Raw genomic sequence first — 14941 nt, 5'->3', positions numbered from 1 at the left:
CGGGCTCTTCCCTCTCTCCCATTCACTCTCTGCACCCCAACATCCTTCCCCACACCTTCCCCCAGCTCCTCGCTGCGTTTCCAGCCCGCTAACGGGGCAGTGCCCACCCTGCAGCAGAGAGAACCGGGGCGCGGTGGGGGGGGGACACCCGGCTTTCCCCCCCCCCCCCACCTCGCCGTGCCCCAGTGCCGGCTGCGGGACTCGAACCCGCGGCCTCCCGGCTCAGTCCTCCGGGACCATAGAGAGGACGGAGGGAGCGGGCGAGGGCGGCGGCGGTTTCCATGGAGATGGAAGATGGCGCCCAGGAGTGAGTGAGGGGCCGCGGCGGGGCAGCGCGGGGCCGGCAGGGAGCGGGGCCCAGTGCGCCCGGGGCCGGCCGCTGCCCCCGCTCCTCGCCCACAGCCGCGTTGTGCCCGCAGGCCGCCAGCGCTCCTCGGCCCCGCTGCAGGTCCTGCTCTTCCTCAACGGCTGGTACAGCGCTACCTACTTCCTGCTGGAGGCCTTCATCTTCGTGTACAAGGGTGAGCGCCGCCCGTACCCCTTGCGCGCAGGCCGGGTACCGGTCCCGGCCCCTGCGGGGTTGGGGGGGCTCTGATGCAGCCGTGGCTGTGCCCGCAGTGCTGCTCCTGCCCTATCCCTTCACCAACCTGGCGCTGGACTTGGTGCTGCTCTTCCTGTACCTCGGCACTGAGGCGACGCGCATCTTCTTCGGTGAGTGCTGCGAGGGGCTTCGGCCAAGGGATGCAGGGATGGGACAAGGGGAGCGGCCTGAACCTGCCCGAGGGGAGACTGAGATGAGCTCTTAGGCAGAAGCTCTTCCCTGGGAGGGTGCTGAGGCGCTGGCACAGGGTGCCCAGAGAAGCTGTGGCTGCCCCATCCCTGGCAGTGCTCAAGGCCAGGTTGGACACAGGGGCTTGGAGCAAGCTGCTCCAGTGGAAGGTGCTGGGGTTGGACCTGGAGGAGCTTTAAGCTCCCTTCATCCCAAACCATTCCCTGGTTCTGAGTCCCGGGGACACCGAGCTCCAGGAACCAATGGGACCCACAACCCCCCCCCCCCCCGCCCCATCCCCACACCAGGCTCCAAGGGCAACCTGTGCCAGCGGAAGGTTCCCCTCTGCATCAGCCTGGCGCTGACGGTGCCGGCAGCCGTGATGGCCACCTATTACCTGCTGCTGCAGACCTATGCCCTGCGCCTGGAAGCCATCCTCAACGCCATCCTCCTCCTCTTCTACGCCCTGGAGCTGCTGCTGGCTGTCCTGGCGCTCGTCTCCTTCTCCAGGTATCTTGCCCAGGCTGCTCCCTATGGAATGCCGGACTTCCAAGCTGCTTTGGCACGGGTACATCCCTCTTTTTTTCCCTTCTCTACAGCGCGGATTCATACTGAGGCCCCGTGCCACGCCAAAGGACCAGGTACAGGAGGCACTGGGTGCTCAGCACCCCCGTTTGGGGGTCTCCCCATCGGCCAGGAGTGACCTGCGAGGCAGCCCCCTCCCTGCTGCCCCCAGGACGTGCACGGCAGCTCCAGGTACAGAGAATTCCTATTTTTTTTTGCTACCTTCTCACAAGAATTCCCTATTTTCCAATAAATATTTATTTTTACCTGGTGCCTGAGCACTTGGGTTCCCCCCCCCCTACCCCGGGCACCCCCCACTGCTGCTCTGAGCCTGCTTGGAGAGGCAGAAGAGCCCCTCAGAAGTGACCCATCAGGCCCCAGCCACCACTTTCCGCTCACCCCAGCAGCTTTAAACCACTCCAAACCCCTCTTTATCACTTCCAACGCCTCATAGGCAATGCAGGGTCCTACACCTGGGTCGGGGCAATCCCAGGCACAGATGCAGGTTGGGCAGAGAAGAGGTTCAGAGCAGCCTGAGGAGGACTTGGGGGTGCTGGGTGATGAGAAACTGAACATGAGTGGGGTTCAGCGTGCACTTGAGCCCAGAAACCGACCGTATCCTGGGCTGCATCAAGAGCAGCAGGTCCAAGGAGGTGATCCTGCCCCTCTGCTCTGTTCTCGTGAGGCCCCACTTGCAGCACTGGGTGCAGTTCTGGTGTCCTCAGCATCAGAAGGACGTGGAGCTGTTGGAGCAAGTCCAGAGGAGGCCACAAGGATGCTCAGGGGCTGGAGCAGCTCCCGTATGGAGCCAGGCTGGGAACACTGGGGCTGTTCAGCCTGGAGAAGAGAAGCTGCGTGGAGACCTCAGAGCAGCTTCCAGTGTCTGAAGGGAACTACAAGGATGCTGGAGAGGGACTCTGCATCAGGGACTGGAGTGATGGGACAAGGGGTGATGGGTTCCAGCTGAAACAGGGGGGATCCAGCTTGGATGTAAGGAAGGAATTGGATGTAAGGAAGGAATTCTTCACTATGAGTGAAGAGGGATTCTTCATTATGCTTGGGGGGAAGATGGACAGGATGAGAGTGTTGGTGGGTCAGCCTGGACAAGAGAAGGCTCCTGAAGGGGAGACCTGAGAGCAGCTCCAGTGCCTAAAGGGGCTGCAGGGAACCTGGAGAGGGGCTTGGGACAAGGGCCTGTAGGGACAGGCCAAGGGGAATGGCTTGAACCTGCCCGAGGGGAGACTGAGCTGAGCTCTTAGGCAGAAGCTCTTCCCTGGGAGGGTGCTGAGGCGCTGGCACAGGGTGCCCAGAGAAGCTGTGGCTGCTCCATCCCTGGCAGTGTTCAAGACCAGGTTGGACACAGGGGCTTGGAGCAAGCTGCTCCGGTGGAAGGGGTCCCTGCCCGTGGCAGGGGTTGGAGCTGGATGGGCTTTTGGTCCTTTCCACCCCACCCCATTCCCTGATTCCACGCCGGCCACCAAGGGAAGAGCCCTCCAGCACCATCTAAAAGATTGACAACGTCAGCCAAGTTTATTACACAATTTCCAACCTATCAGAAAGACAAACCAAATCTCTAGCGTCACTGCGAGCAGGAGGGGCACTGCCTCCCGGGGTGGCTCATGGGGGTCTTGCTCTGCACTCGGCTTCTTTGTCCCCCTCCCTCCCTCCCTCCCTCCCTCCATTATTTGGAAAGAAACCTAAAAATGTGGCATTAAGTAGAAAAGAAAAACCATCCGGAAGCCTCCTGGCACCTCCCCGGGGGGGGGGGTTCAGGCTCTTTGGGGGTCATTTCAACTTAAAAAGACCTCCAGAGGCAGGTTTGCTCCTTGGCCAGCGACAGTTCGGAGGGGGCCACCAGCCCTGGAAGTCGCCCCGTGGCTCCTCAGCTCAGCCTGACCCTTCTTGGGTGCTTCCCTTGGGATCCCAGCCAGCCTGGAGAGGTGCAGCCCCCTCGAGCATGGGGAATAGCTTCCCCCCCCACATTGTGCCCCCTGGGAGGGTGGTTGGGGGAGGTAAGGGAGAGCATCCCCAGGGGTAAGCATCTGGGGGGGGGGGTCGCATCCTGCCCTGCTGCCTCCTCTTCCTCTAAAACAAGGAAGGTGCTGCAGGAGAGCCCTGGAATGTGGGGCAGAGGGAAGGGGTGAGCTCCAGCTCCGCTCCAGCCCCTCCAATCCCAGCCCTCCTGGGCTGAGCAGGGGAGGATAAAGGGGAAAAGGAGCAGCAATGGGGGCCTGTGCTGGCACTGCTGGGCAATGGGGACACGAGCGTCCCCACATGAGGGGGGCAGGAGGCTGGGGAGCCCCTGGTACCGCTTCCAGCAACCCCAAGTGTGGAGTGGGATCCGTGCATCCTTGGGAAGGATCCATCCCCTTCCCAGCACGGCCTCCCCAACCTCCCTCCATGGAAGGAAAAGCACCATTTCTCTTTGGGTCCGAGTTCTCCGTGGAGCAGAGCGGGCTGAGGCGGGTGCTGGCATTCCCTCTGGGAAGCAGCAGGGAGCACGGGCTCCGGCCCCAAGGCCACGAGGTGTCGGTGGGAGGCCCGGCTGCTGGGGTGCTCCACGGCTTTCCTGGGGTGTCCGGAGGGAGCCGGAGGTGCCTGGGATGGGGTGGGAGGGTGGAGCAGCCTCGTGGCGGGGAGGAGATACGAGTCCATTAAAAACCACTTCCTGCCAAATTCCTGTGGGGAAGAGGAGCGGAGTGGTCAGAGCAACCCTTGGGATGGCCGACAAGGACAAGGGGAATGGCTTTATCCTGCCAGAGGGGAGATGGAGAGCGCTAAAGGCCAGGTTGGACACAGGGGCTTGGAGCAAGCTGCTCCAGTGGAAGGTGCTGGGGTTGGAGGTGGATGGGCTTTAAGGTCCCTTCATCCCAACCCATTCCATGACGATTCCCAGCAGCTCAGGGACACCCCTCACCTGTCTCAGTGGTGCCGGTCCCTCTCTCTGTCCCTGTCCCGATGCCGCTCGTGCTCCCGGTTCCGCTCCTGGAAGTAATCCTCGTGCCGGTCCTCGCTGTGGAGCACGTCCCGGTGCCGCCGGCTGCTTTCACGGGACCGGCTGGGGGAGCGCTCCCGGGATCGGTGCCTTTTCCTGGGAAAAGGGGAAAGAAAAGGAATTTTGATGTGTGCAGTGCTGGTGTCCTCGGCATCAGAAGGACGTGGAGCTGTTGGAGCACGTCCAGAGGGGGCCATGAGGATGCTCAGGGGCTGGAGCAGCTCCCGTATGGAGCCAGGCTGAGAACACTGGGGCTGTTCAGCCTGGAGAAGAGAAGCTGCGTGGGGACCTCAGAGCAGCTCCCAGTGTCTGAAGGGAGCTGCAAGGGTGCTGAGGATGGACTCTGCATCAGGAACTGGAGCGACAGGACAAGGGGTGATGGGTTCAAACTGGAACAGGGGAAGTTTAGACTGGTATAAGGCTGGATAGAAGGCAGAAGCTCTTCCCTGGGAGGGTGCTGAGGCGCTGGCACAGGGTGCCCAGAGAAGCTGTGGCTGCCCCATCCCTGGCAGTGCTCAAGGCCAGGTTGGACACAGGGGCTTGGAGCAAGCTGCTCCAGTGGAAGGGGTTTGGATTGGACCCGGATGAGCTTTAAGCTCCCTTCCTCCCAACCCATTCCACGATTCCACAATGGGATACAACGAAGCCAACGCCCCGGCAGCTCCCAGCCTGCTGGTACCTGGAGGAGCTGCTGCTGGCGCCGGTGCTGTAGGACTTGGCCTCGATGCCGTGCAGGCAGTCTTTGAGGGACGAGAGGAGGACGCGGCACCGCTCGTCACTGGCCACGCGGGACTGTTTGATGACGGCGATGGCCGTGAGCAGGGTCTCGATGGCGTCGCTGTAGTCACCTGGGGGGGAGCAGAGCAGGGTTGAGGCGGGGCAAACCCACCATGGGACAAGGGGGGCACCCCATAGGGATACGGTCACCGGTACCTGCGCTGGCGCCGGACACCGCCTTGGATATGGCGCTGCTGGAGATGGCCCGGTTCCTGTTCATGATCTCCTCAAACTCCCCTTCACTCACTGGGGCAGGGGGAGGGCCCAGCTCCCGACTGCACAAGAGACAAGTGGGGGCTCAGCAAACTCCCCCCCCATCCCCATTTGTACCCCACTTAACCCCCCCCACTTTCACCCCTCCTCACCTGCTGTGGTTGTAGGGAGCCATGGCCTTGCCGTAGGTATCCGGTGGAGGACCCAGCGCCGCGTTGGGTGGGGGGAAGAAGGCAGGGTTGAGGTGCAGGGCAGGGGGGACGGCCCCCGGGGGGGGCACTGCAAGGTGTGGGGGCAGTCGAGGCGGGGGGGGCATGAGATGCTGGTAGTGGATGCCGGGGGGTGGCGGGGGGACACCGAAGCCGGAGGACAAGGGGGGGGGTGGCGGCATTGGTGGAGGGGGCAGCCCCATAAGGGGCAGGGCGGTGGGGGGGCGGTTGAAGAAGGGAAGGACCGAGGGGGGTTTGTCCGGGCGGGCTGCGGGCAAAGCGTTCTCTGTCGGTGTGGCACGGCCATCCACGGAGTCCACGGAATCCCGGGAATGGGCCCTCGGAGGCACACCTGGAAGCGGGATGGGCAAGAGCCATGAGCTACAGTGAGAGCATCTGCAGGTCTTGGAGCGCTCCTCCTCTTCCTCCCCCCCGCCCAGTGACCAGTGCAAGGAGCATCCTCTCCCTCAGCCCCATGAGATTCCAGCCTCGGGAGAGCTCGAGGTGCCCAGAGCAAGATCCAGCCACAGCCACACGTAGCCTCCGCTTCCACGTGCCTCCAAGAGGGGAGCAGCTCCCGGTGCCGAAGCCACCGAGCAAGTGGGTTCCAAGGAGAGAAGCCAAAAAAGCCACAAGAGAGGGGCCCCAGCAGAGAGGTCGCCGGGGCCCCGAAGAGATGAAACAGCCCAGAGAGAGATCCGGAAAGGCCTGAGCGTGGAGGAACATGAGGGGCCAGAACCCAAGTGCTGAGAGCAACGGAGCTGCTGGAGGAAGGAGAACCTGGAGCCTGGTTGCCCTCAAGGACAGGACCAGGAACCTCTGCTGTGTCCAAAGAGCCTTTGAGGATGAGGCTGATGTTCAGTGAGGGCAGGGAGCCCTATGGGGGAGCCGCAGCTCCCCACCAGGCTCTGCTGGCCATCGAGCCAAGCACTGTTCAGGCTTCATGTGAGCTCAACCACGCCATGACGAGGCCCCTGGGGCCAGGCTGAAACGCTGGTGCCTGGCAGGGGGAGGGAACGCCCTGCGCACCACCAGAACACAAGGGCAGGTCCGGACAGGGTCTAACAGAGCCCAGTGCTGCCAAGCAGCCGATGGAGCTGAAGGAAGGAAGCTGCAACTCTGCCAGGGTGCTTAGGAAGAAGTGGTTTCTGCTTGGGTGAAACAGGCCACGGGATCTACAAAGAGCAGAGCTGGCCCAGACCTCCTCTTGCCAAACACGCTCCTGCCCAAATAGTCCCTGTGGGTCCAGCAGAGCCCCCCAGCACCGGGGCTGGGGCGTCACATCGCTGCGGAGTGAGGCGAGGACCACCGATTGCCATTGTAGAAAGCCCCACGGCCAGGCCCCAGCTGGAATACTGCGGCCAGTGATGGGCACCTTACCTCCGCAGGGATGGACAAGGTCTGGAGGAGATCCAGAGAAGAGCTACTACTAGCTATGGAGGGTCTTAGCTATGTTGATAGGCTGAAGAGCTTAAGCCCATTCAGTTTGGAGAGGAGGAGGAGGAGGCTACGAGGGATCTTCGCAGTGTGTGAGCACCTAAAAAGGGGATCATAAAGACTCGGGTCAGGATCTAAGCAGACTCAGCAGCAATAGGAAACAACCCCCAGGGGCTCCTGGCAGTGTCCCCCCCAACCCTGAAGGTGTCGGCGGGCTCAAGCTGACAGCGCTGCGGGGGCCCTGCAGTGTGGAGAACCCCCCCCCCCAAGTGCCGCGCCGTGCCTGCGCCTCACTCACGTTTGCGAGCCTGGGCCTCGAACTGGGAGAGGTTCTGCCGGGTGGCCAGCCTCACCTCCACCTTGTCCCCGTTGAGCATCTTGCCAGGCAGGAGCTCCAGGAGCTTGTGCACCGAGTTCTCCGAGGCCACCACCACCTCTGCGTACCTGTGCGGAAGCCCAGGGCATGCGCTGAGCCCAGCTTCGTGTCCCGCATCCCCTCCTCCTTATCCCGTGCTGTTTGGGAGTCCCCGTTTTGCCATCCCCAGGCAGGAAAAGCATCGTCTGCCCCCTCGCCACAATGGATGTGGGGGTCAGGACCTGGATCCCCCCCCCCCCCCCCCCCCAGCCTCGTTCTGCCCCAGCTCTCACCCTTTGGACTGGCCGTTGGCTCGGTTCTCGGCGAACTTCAGCTCCACCACGTCGTAGACCCCAACAGAGCGGATGGTTTGGATCAGCTGCTGGTCAGTTGTCCACTGAGGGGAGGAGAGAGATGCTGGGGTCACCTCTTGTCACCCCTTGGTGTCCCCCCCGCCCCGTAGCTAACCCAGGCGCAGGACACTTTGAGCACAGGCACCCGCAGAGCCCCTGCATGGGGTTTACAATCAACCAACAGGCTCTGGGCAGAGCCACCTGAGGCCTGGATGAGACAGAACATTCCAGAGCTGTCCCTCAAGGACAAGGGGCCTCATCCATGCGGCCCCAAGAAGGACGAACCAAGCAGGGCCAGCAGCCAGCGCACTGCGGTCACCGGTCCCCTGCTTCAGGCTGGATCTGAAGCCCCTCACAGCTGATCCCAAAGCCACCGGATTGAGGAGGACCCACACCTCCAAAGAGCCCCTTGGTGGGGGGCCGGTCTGAAGTTCCCCATCCACATTCCCACTACAAGAGACCCAAACTGGCCCCCCCCTCCCCACAGCAGCCCAGGCAAAGGAGTGACCCCACTCACCCAGGAGAAGCTGCCCACGTAGACAGCGGCCCTCTTGTTGCGCAGCCCGCTGTAGGTGTACAGGATGGCCGGGGCCTTGCTGTTGGCTTTGGGGGACGGCTCCTGGCGGATCTCAGTGGGGGGCTCAGAGCTGCTGCTGCGGCTCTCGGGGGGCTGGGAGCTGACGGCCAGCACATCATCGTACAGGTCCATCTGGTCGGCGCTGCTGAACTCGGAGTCCTGCAAGGACAGCCCGAGGGGGGGGGGAGCAATTCCATGTGTGCCCCCCCCGCCCCAGCCCTGCTTAGCACCTTCCACTGGAGCAGCTTGCTCCAAGCCCCTGTGTCCAACCTGGCCTTGAGCACTGCCAGGGATGGGGCAGCCACAGCTTCTCTGGGCACCCTGTGCCAGCGCCTCAGCACCCTCCCAGGGAAGAGCTTCTGCCTAAGAGCTCAGCTCAGTCTCCCCTCGGGCAGGTTCAAGCCGTTCCCCTTGGCCTGTCATAGAATCACAGAATAGTTTGGGTTGGAAAGGACCTTAAGATCATCCAGTTCCAACCCCCCCTGCCATGGGCAGGGACACCTCACACTAGACAAGGTCACCCAAGGCTCTCTCCAACCTGGCCTTGAACACTGCCAGGGATGGAGCATTCACAACCTCCCTGGGCAACCCATTCCAGGGCCTCACCAACCTCACAGGAAAGAACTTCCTCCTTATCTCCAATCTGAACGTCCTCTGTTTAAGTTTGAACCCGTTACCCCTTGTCCTGTCACTACAGTCCCTGATGAAGAGTCCCTCCCCAGCATCCCTATACGCCCCCTTCAGGTACTGGAAGGCTGCTATGAGGCCCCCACGCAGCCTTCTCTTCTCCAGGCTGAACAGCCCCAACTTCCTCAGCCTGTCTTCATACGGGAGGTGCTCCAGTCCCTTGACCATCCTTGTGGCCTCCTCTGGACTTGTTCCAGCAGTTCCATGTCCTTTTTATGTTGAGGACACCAGAACTGCACACAATGCTCCAGGTGAGGTCTCACAAGACCTGTCCCTACAGGCCCTTGTCCCAAGCCCCTCTCCAGGTTCCCTGCAGCCCCTTTAGGCACTGGAGCTGCTCTGAGGTCTCCCCTTCAGGAGCCTTCTCTTGTCCAGGCTGCCCCAGCCCAGCTCTCTCAGCCTGGCTCCAGAGCAGAGCTGCTCCAGCCCTCGCAGCATCCCCATGGCCTCCTCTGGCCTCGCTCCAGCAGCTCCGGCCCAGCCCAAGCCAAACATTAACACAAGCCCCACAACAAGGGGATCAACACCTCCTGTCCCCAGCAATGGGGTTACTGGTACCCCAAAGACAGGGTGATGGGCTCTGTTTTGTGATGCTGACATCACCCTGGAGCACTTTTAACACGGAAGCGGGTGAAGAAGGGAGGAAAACCCCAGGAAGCAGAACCATGAAGCTTTGCATTGCTTTTCCTCCCCCAAACTACAGCCCTTTTGCTTTTGACCCCCTGAGCCCCAGCACAGAGCTCATTCAAGCAGAGAACACCATCAGGCTGTCCCAAGCAACGAGACAAGACTCAACTTGCTCCTTTGAGAGCTACCAGGAAGAAATTCACCTTTCCTAAGGGAGGGCAAGAGTTCAGTGGTGCAAACCCTCAATGGACGAGCCTCTTGCTCCTTGGCAGGAGCATCCATCGCCACCAGTGCACCCCCAAACCCTGCTGGCTCCATAGAGCCCCACACTGAGCGCTTTGAGGGCCAGCAGAGCCCCTCGCAGGGTAGGAGCCAGATGCAGGAGCAGGCGCCGCAGCAGCCGAGCTGTGAACTCCAACGTCCTGGCTCTGCCTCCCCGTTCCCACATTCCCACTCTGTTCCAGGCTATATTTAATGTGGAGCGCAGAGCGGGCGCTGTGTTTACTACACAGCTCCAGACTAACGGCTCACCCGGCTTCAACACGCGCTGAGCATCCTCTCATGCTACACGTTACTACGGGAGGTTCTGTCCCATGGGTCCCGGGTAAGCAGAGAAACACGGAGGCTCCGCTCCCAAATCCGTCATTCGGGGGATTCAAAGGCAGTTTGGGACAATATTATCTCTAGAAATGGCATGAGGTGGTTCAATTCCCTATGCTGTGATGGTCAGGGAATGGTACAGCTAAAACAGGGGGGAAAGGGAGAGAGGGAGAAAGGGGCTCAGCCAAAAGCAGTCAGGTTATGGAAATACAAAGATAAAAGTGTTTTCATGGAATCATGGAATTCCAGCCTGGTTTGGGATGGAAGGGAGCTTAAAGCTCATCCAGTCCCAACCCCTTCCACTGGAGCAGCTTGCTCCAAGCCCCTGTGTCCAACCTGGCCTTGAGCACTGCCAGGGATGGGGCAGCCACAGCTTCTCTGGGCACCCTGTGCCAGCGCCTCAGCACCCTCCCAGGGAAGAGCTTCTGCCTAACAGCTCATCTCAGTCTCCCCTCGGGCAGGTTCAAGCCATTCCCCTTGGCCTGTCCCTACAGGCCCTTGTCCCAAGCCCCTCTCCAGGTTTCCTGCAGCCCCTTTAGGCACTGGAGCTGCTCTCAGGTCTCCCCTTCAGCAGCCTTCTCTTGTCCAGGCTGACCCACCAACACTCTCATCCTGTCCATCTTCCCCCCAAGCACCTTCTCAGCACCAGCACCCATTTCCAAGGCAGTTGTAACGTTTCTATCCAGCCCTTTCAGCTGCAGAGCTCATAAACAGGTCACAAGAACTCCAACCGGGAGCCGTGTTTTCCTACTCCTCAACCCAGCTCGCCGTTTGTTTAATCCACTTCACACACTCCTACCCCTACTCCAAGTGTTTTGGATGCGGCCCAAGGCTGGAAGATTCCTGCCTGGAAGTTGCAGAAAGTTGAGACCAAAACCAGAGGCAGGCAGAGAATTCCTCAGTTGTGCTCCTATGGGGATGCTGCAGCTTGGGAGATTTTAGAGCTCTTTTGGATCTCTGTAAATGCTCCCCTTTAACCATGGAATCAACCAGGCTGGGAAAGAGCTTTAAGCTCTTCCAGTCCTTCCAGTCCAACCATTCCCCAAGCACTGCCAGGGCCACCCCTAACCCGTGGCACTGAGGCCTCGTCTCCATGCTGTGTGAGCACTTGCAGGGCCGGTGCCTGCAGCCCTGCCCTGGGCAGCCTGTTCCAATGCTGAGCACCCTCTGGGGCAGGAATTGTTCCTCAGCTCCATCTAAACCTGCCCTGGGGCAGCTTGAGGCCAGTTCCTCTTGTCCCACCCCTTGTTCCTTGGGAGCAGAGCCCAGCCCCTCCTGGCTCCATCCTCCTGTCAGGCACTTGTAGGGAGCCATCAGGTCCCCCTGAGCCTTCTCTGCTCCATCTGAACCCCCCAGGTCCCTCAGCCGTTCCCCAGCACCCTTGGGCTCCAGGCCCTGCACCAGCTCCATTCCCTGCTCTGGCCCCGCTCCAGCCCCTCAAGGTCTCTCTTGCAGTGAGGGGCCCGGAGCCGAGCACAGGATCCCAGGTGCGGCCCCCCCAGTGCCCAGCACAGGGGCCCAGTCCCTGCCCTGGCCCTGCTGCCGCACTGGTACTGGTGCAGGCCGGGATGCTGGGGGCTTCTCGGCTGCCTGGGCACGAGCTGCTCCTGCTCAGCTCCATCAGCTCCTTTTCCATGAGCAGCTTCCCAAGCCTGGAGCGTTCCATGGGGTTGCTGCAGCCCAAGCGCAGGACCCAGCACTGAGCCCTGTTGGAGCTCAGCCCATGGATCCAGCCTGGCCCCATCCCTCTGCAGAGCCTCCAGCAGTGCAACTCCCCCCCAGCCTGGTGTCATCTGCAAAGTGACTGAGGGTGGCCTCAACCCCCCCATCCAGACCATCAATGAAGATACCAAACACCGGCCCTGGGGGCCACCACCAGGGACCAAGCTGATGTGATCCCATTCAGCACCGCCCTCTGGGCTCTGCCATGCAGCCAGGCCTTTTCCCAGCAAGGAGTGCACCCAGGCAGGCCAGGAGCAGGCAGTCTCTCCAGGAGGACACTGCAGGACAGTGTCCATGCTCTGCAGAGGGCCAAAGAGCCAATGCCCACAGCCTGATGGGATGATGGTGCAGAAGAACCCAAAGCCCGCCCTGCTGCTCTCTGCCCTTGCCATCACACCATGCCTGCAGAGCATCAGTGGTGAGAAGCTTCTTCCATCCCTAACACCTTCACTGCTGCCACCCAAACCCCAGCTCAGCAAGCACACACCAACTTGTGAGGCCCGTGAGGCTGCATCCAGGCGCCATCAGCGGCATTCCCATGTTGTTCCATGGGATCTGGAACCACACCAGCATCCCCGCTGTGCCCCGGGGACCACAGGGCAACCACGGCACCTTCCCACTGCACTTTGATCCCATGGATTAACTCCGGTTCCTTCCTGCTGCGGCACAGCCTGAGGTGCTCAATGATCACTTCCAGCTCCAAGAAGCCACCATCTACTTGGGGGGGGGGGGGTCAAAGACCTTGGGTCTCCTGTGCTCCAGCCCCTCCAGGTAAAGCTTTCCCTGCAGCCAGGCCTGCTCCATCCTCCTCCCAACGCTGCTCCACTTCACTCCTAAAGATCCCCGAGACTTGACCAGCACCAGAGCAGATCCATCAGAGACCTCTCAGCATTCCAGTAAACATTCCCATGTCAACTCAAGCCACTGCTTCCGTCGCCATTCCTGCTCCTGGGAGCCAAGCCTTCATGGGAAAGCCTACCCGCAGGCATAGGCAGGCACAGGCAGGACCTGCCCACCTCCACAGAGCACCCATGAAGCACAGCTCTCCCATTAAATCCTTCCACCTGTATTCCCGCAGCTATCCGGCAATTCCCTCTGCTCCCAAATCCAGATGGGATTGGGTATCCCCAGGCATACCCATTTCCTAATGCTTTTCAAAGCACATTGCATACACCCATCCAAACTGAGGTTATTCCTAAACCAGAGCAGTTCCATTTGGTCCCAGCACCACCACTAGATAGTTTCATGCACGGAGAACTGGGATTATTCCAGGGTTTTCTGAGGAAGGATGCAGTATGTGGGAGTCAGAGGGCATCCAGGCAGGAATTCACTCTACAAGCCACCTTCCTAGTGAGGATCCCATTGCTTTGGCAGCCCCCTCTGCTCCGAGGGCCTTAACACGGCTTCCACCATCCCACTTTTCCCAACACGGCAGGAATAAGCCCTTGGAACAAAAGATTCCTCACCCTCCGCTCCTCTCCGGCCCTCCAGGAGCTCACAGGGATTCCCTTCCCCCATGTGCTTTGCTCCCATGTTTTCCCCCTAGTTCATTCCAGCTTCCCTCCTTGGGTGCTCCACAGCAGTTTCTAACCTCCAAGCATCCATGTCCACGTTTGCTCTCCCACATCCCTGAATCCTCCAAAATCTCCTTTTCCAACAGCCACGCGCTCTCCTTCTCCATCACTTCTTCCTGACATTCCCAGGCAACCCCAAGGTGGGAAAAGGTGGCACCTGGGCACGACCCTGACCACAGCTTTGGTGCTCTGGGTCCTGTCCCTGTGCCGTTCCCTGGCAGAGCCTCTTCCCGTTGGGATTTCTCACTTCTCCAACCGGGCTGATGCTCCCCCCGCTTCCATCCTCACTCCTCACTTCCCTGGCAAAGGCTCTGACCCAGACCCTGCCTCCCCTTCCCAAACACTGGGTGCCAGGGGAAGGTGTCCCTGCCCATGGCAGGGGTTGGATCTGGATGAGCTTTAAGCTCCCTTCAACCCAAGCCACTCTGTGCTTCTACATCGAAATCCACCAGGATTTAGGACCATTCCTGGGGGATTCTCCCCATAGGAACTCCTCAATGCTGGACCACACGTTCCCAGTCGCATCTTCTGCCTCAACTCAACGCATTCACACCACTCAATGGCTCCATCCATCGTAACTGGTCCAGCACCCATGACGGAGCTGGATGCTGCTGCTTCCAGTGCTTTTCCGGCCGGGAAGCGGGATGTGCAGCCTCTCACCTGGTTGAACTCCTCATCGGCGTAGATATCGATCAGATCCACCCCCTCCGACATCCTTCCAGAGGCGGGAGCAGAGCAGGAGCCCGGGCTGGGACCGGGAGGTCGGGATGAGCACTGCAGTGACGAGCAAGGCAGGGGGGAGCCCATCAGCGACCCCCTCTGTGCCCCCCACTTCTCCCTATGGGATTGGGGTCCCCCCCATTCCCTGCAGCACCCCTTTAACGGGACAGACCCCACCTCAACCCCCGGGGGGGGGCAATTGGGGCTCCCCCTATTCCCTGCAGCACCCCTTTAATGGGACAGAGCCCACCTCAACCCCCTAGGGGGGGCAATTGGGGTCCCCCCTACTCCCTGCAACACCCCTTTAACGGGACAGACCCCACCTCGACCCCTCGGGGGGGGGGGGGGGGCAACGTGGCCCCGTTACCCCCAACCTCCCCCACACCAGGGGGCGACCACCACCGGGCCCCCCCCATCCTCTCCCCACATCCCTTCTCTATGGTACCTCACACCCCCTCCTCACACATTGAGGCCTCCCCCCAACACAACCGGGGCCGAGACCGCCATAACGGGCCGGGCGCGGGGAGAGGAAGGGGTGGAACCGGAGCGGGGGTAACGAAAGGGGGGGAGGGGGGGGTCGGTTCCGTTCCGTTCCCCTCCCCCCCCCCCCCAATCCCGGTCCGGTTCCCGCCCTCCCCCCCCGTTTCCGCCCGCAGGCCCCGAGCGCGCGCGCCAACCGCGCTCACCGCCACCGCCAGCACCTCCGAGCCACGCCACGCCCCTTCCGGCTGTGGCCACGCCCCCTTCCGCCCCCGCCCCTGC

At 61.3% G+C, this 14941-nt stretch overlaps 2 protein-coding genes across 4 annotated transcripts; one reads left to right on the top strand and one right to left on the bottom strand.

The window, feature by feature from the left end:
- Nucleotides 1-57: 57 nt before the first annotated feature.
- On the top strand, nucleotides 58-2366 carry TMEM216 (transmembrane protein 216). Of its 2 annotated transcripts, XR_010613830.1 has the most exons (6): nucleotides 58-307; nucleotides 420-521; nucleotides 619-711; nucleotides 1078-1279; nucleotides 1369-1525; nucleotides 2019-2366. XR_010613830.1 is itself a non-coding variant. In XM_065685111.1 (5 exons), exons 1-5 carry the CDS (start codon nucleotides 295-297, stop codon nucleotides 1382-1384), a joined length of 426 nt encoding a protein of 141 aa, XP_065541183.1. In that variant the 5' UTR covers nucleotides 58-294; the 3' UTR covers nucleotides 1385-1599. The 2 variants fall into 2 exon arrangements, 1 of the variants encoding a protein (XP_065541183.1); XM_065685111.1 differs by lacking the exon at nucleotides 2019-2366 and having other exon boundaries at nucleotides 1369-1599.
- A 471-nt stretch (nucleotides 2367-2837) lies between these two features.
- On the bottom strand, nucleotides 2838-14920 carry CPSF7 (cleavage and polyadenylation specific factor 7). Of its 2 annotated transcripts, none has more exons than XM_065685103.1 (10): nucleotides 14866-14920; nucleotides 14120-14233; nucleotides 8190-8408; nucleotides 7613-7716; nucleotides 7263-7408; nucleotides 5471-5879; nucleotides 5262-5380; nucleotides 5008-5176; nucleotides 4251-4424; nucleotides 2838-4012 (listed from the first exon to the last, which is right to left on the bottom strand). In XM_065685103.1, the coding sequence occupies exons 2-9, from the start codon at nucleotides 14171-14173 to the stop codon at nucleotides 4256-4258; spliced, it is 1389 nt and encodes a 462-aa protein (XP_065541175.1). In that variant the 5' UTR covers nucleotides 14174-14233; nucleotides 14866-14920; the 3' UTR covers nucleotides 2838-4012; nucleotides 4251-4255. The 2 variants fall into 2 exon arrangements, with proteins under 2 accessions (XP_065541175.1, XP_065541176.1); XM_065685104.1 differs by having other exon boundaries at nucleotides 14881-14898.
- Between the last annotated feature and the right edge of the window lie 21 nt (nucleotides 14921-14941).

The sequence above is a fragment of the Lathamus discolor genome, chromosome 6 (genome assembly GCF_037157495.1).
Source record: "Lathamus discolor isolate bLatDis1 chromosome 6, bLatDis1.hap1, whole genome shotgun sequence".
NCBI lineage: Eukaryota > Metazoa > Chordata > Aves > Psittaciformes > Psittacidae > Lathamus > Lathamus discolor.
The sequence above is the reverse complement of the archived record's forward strand: the minus strand, read 5'-3'. Positions and strand labels throughout refer to the sequence as shown.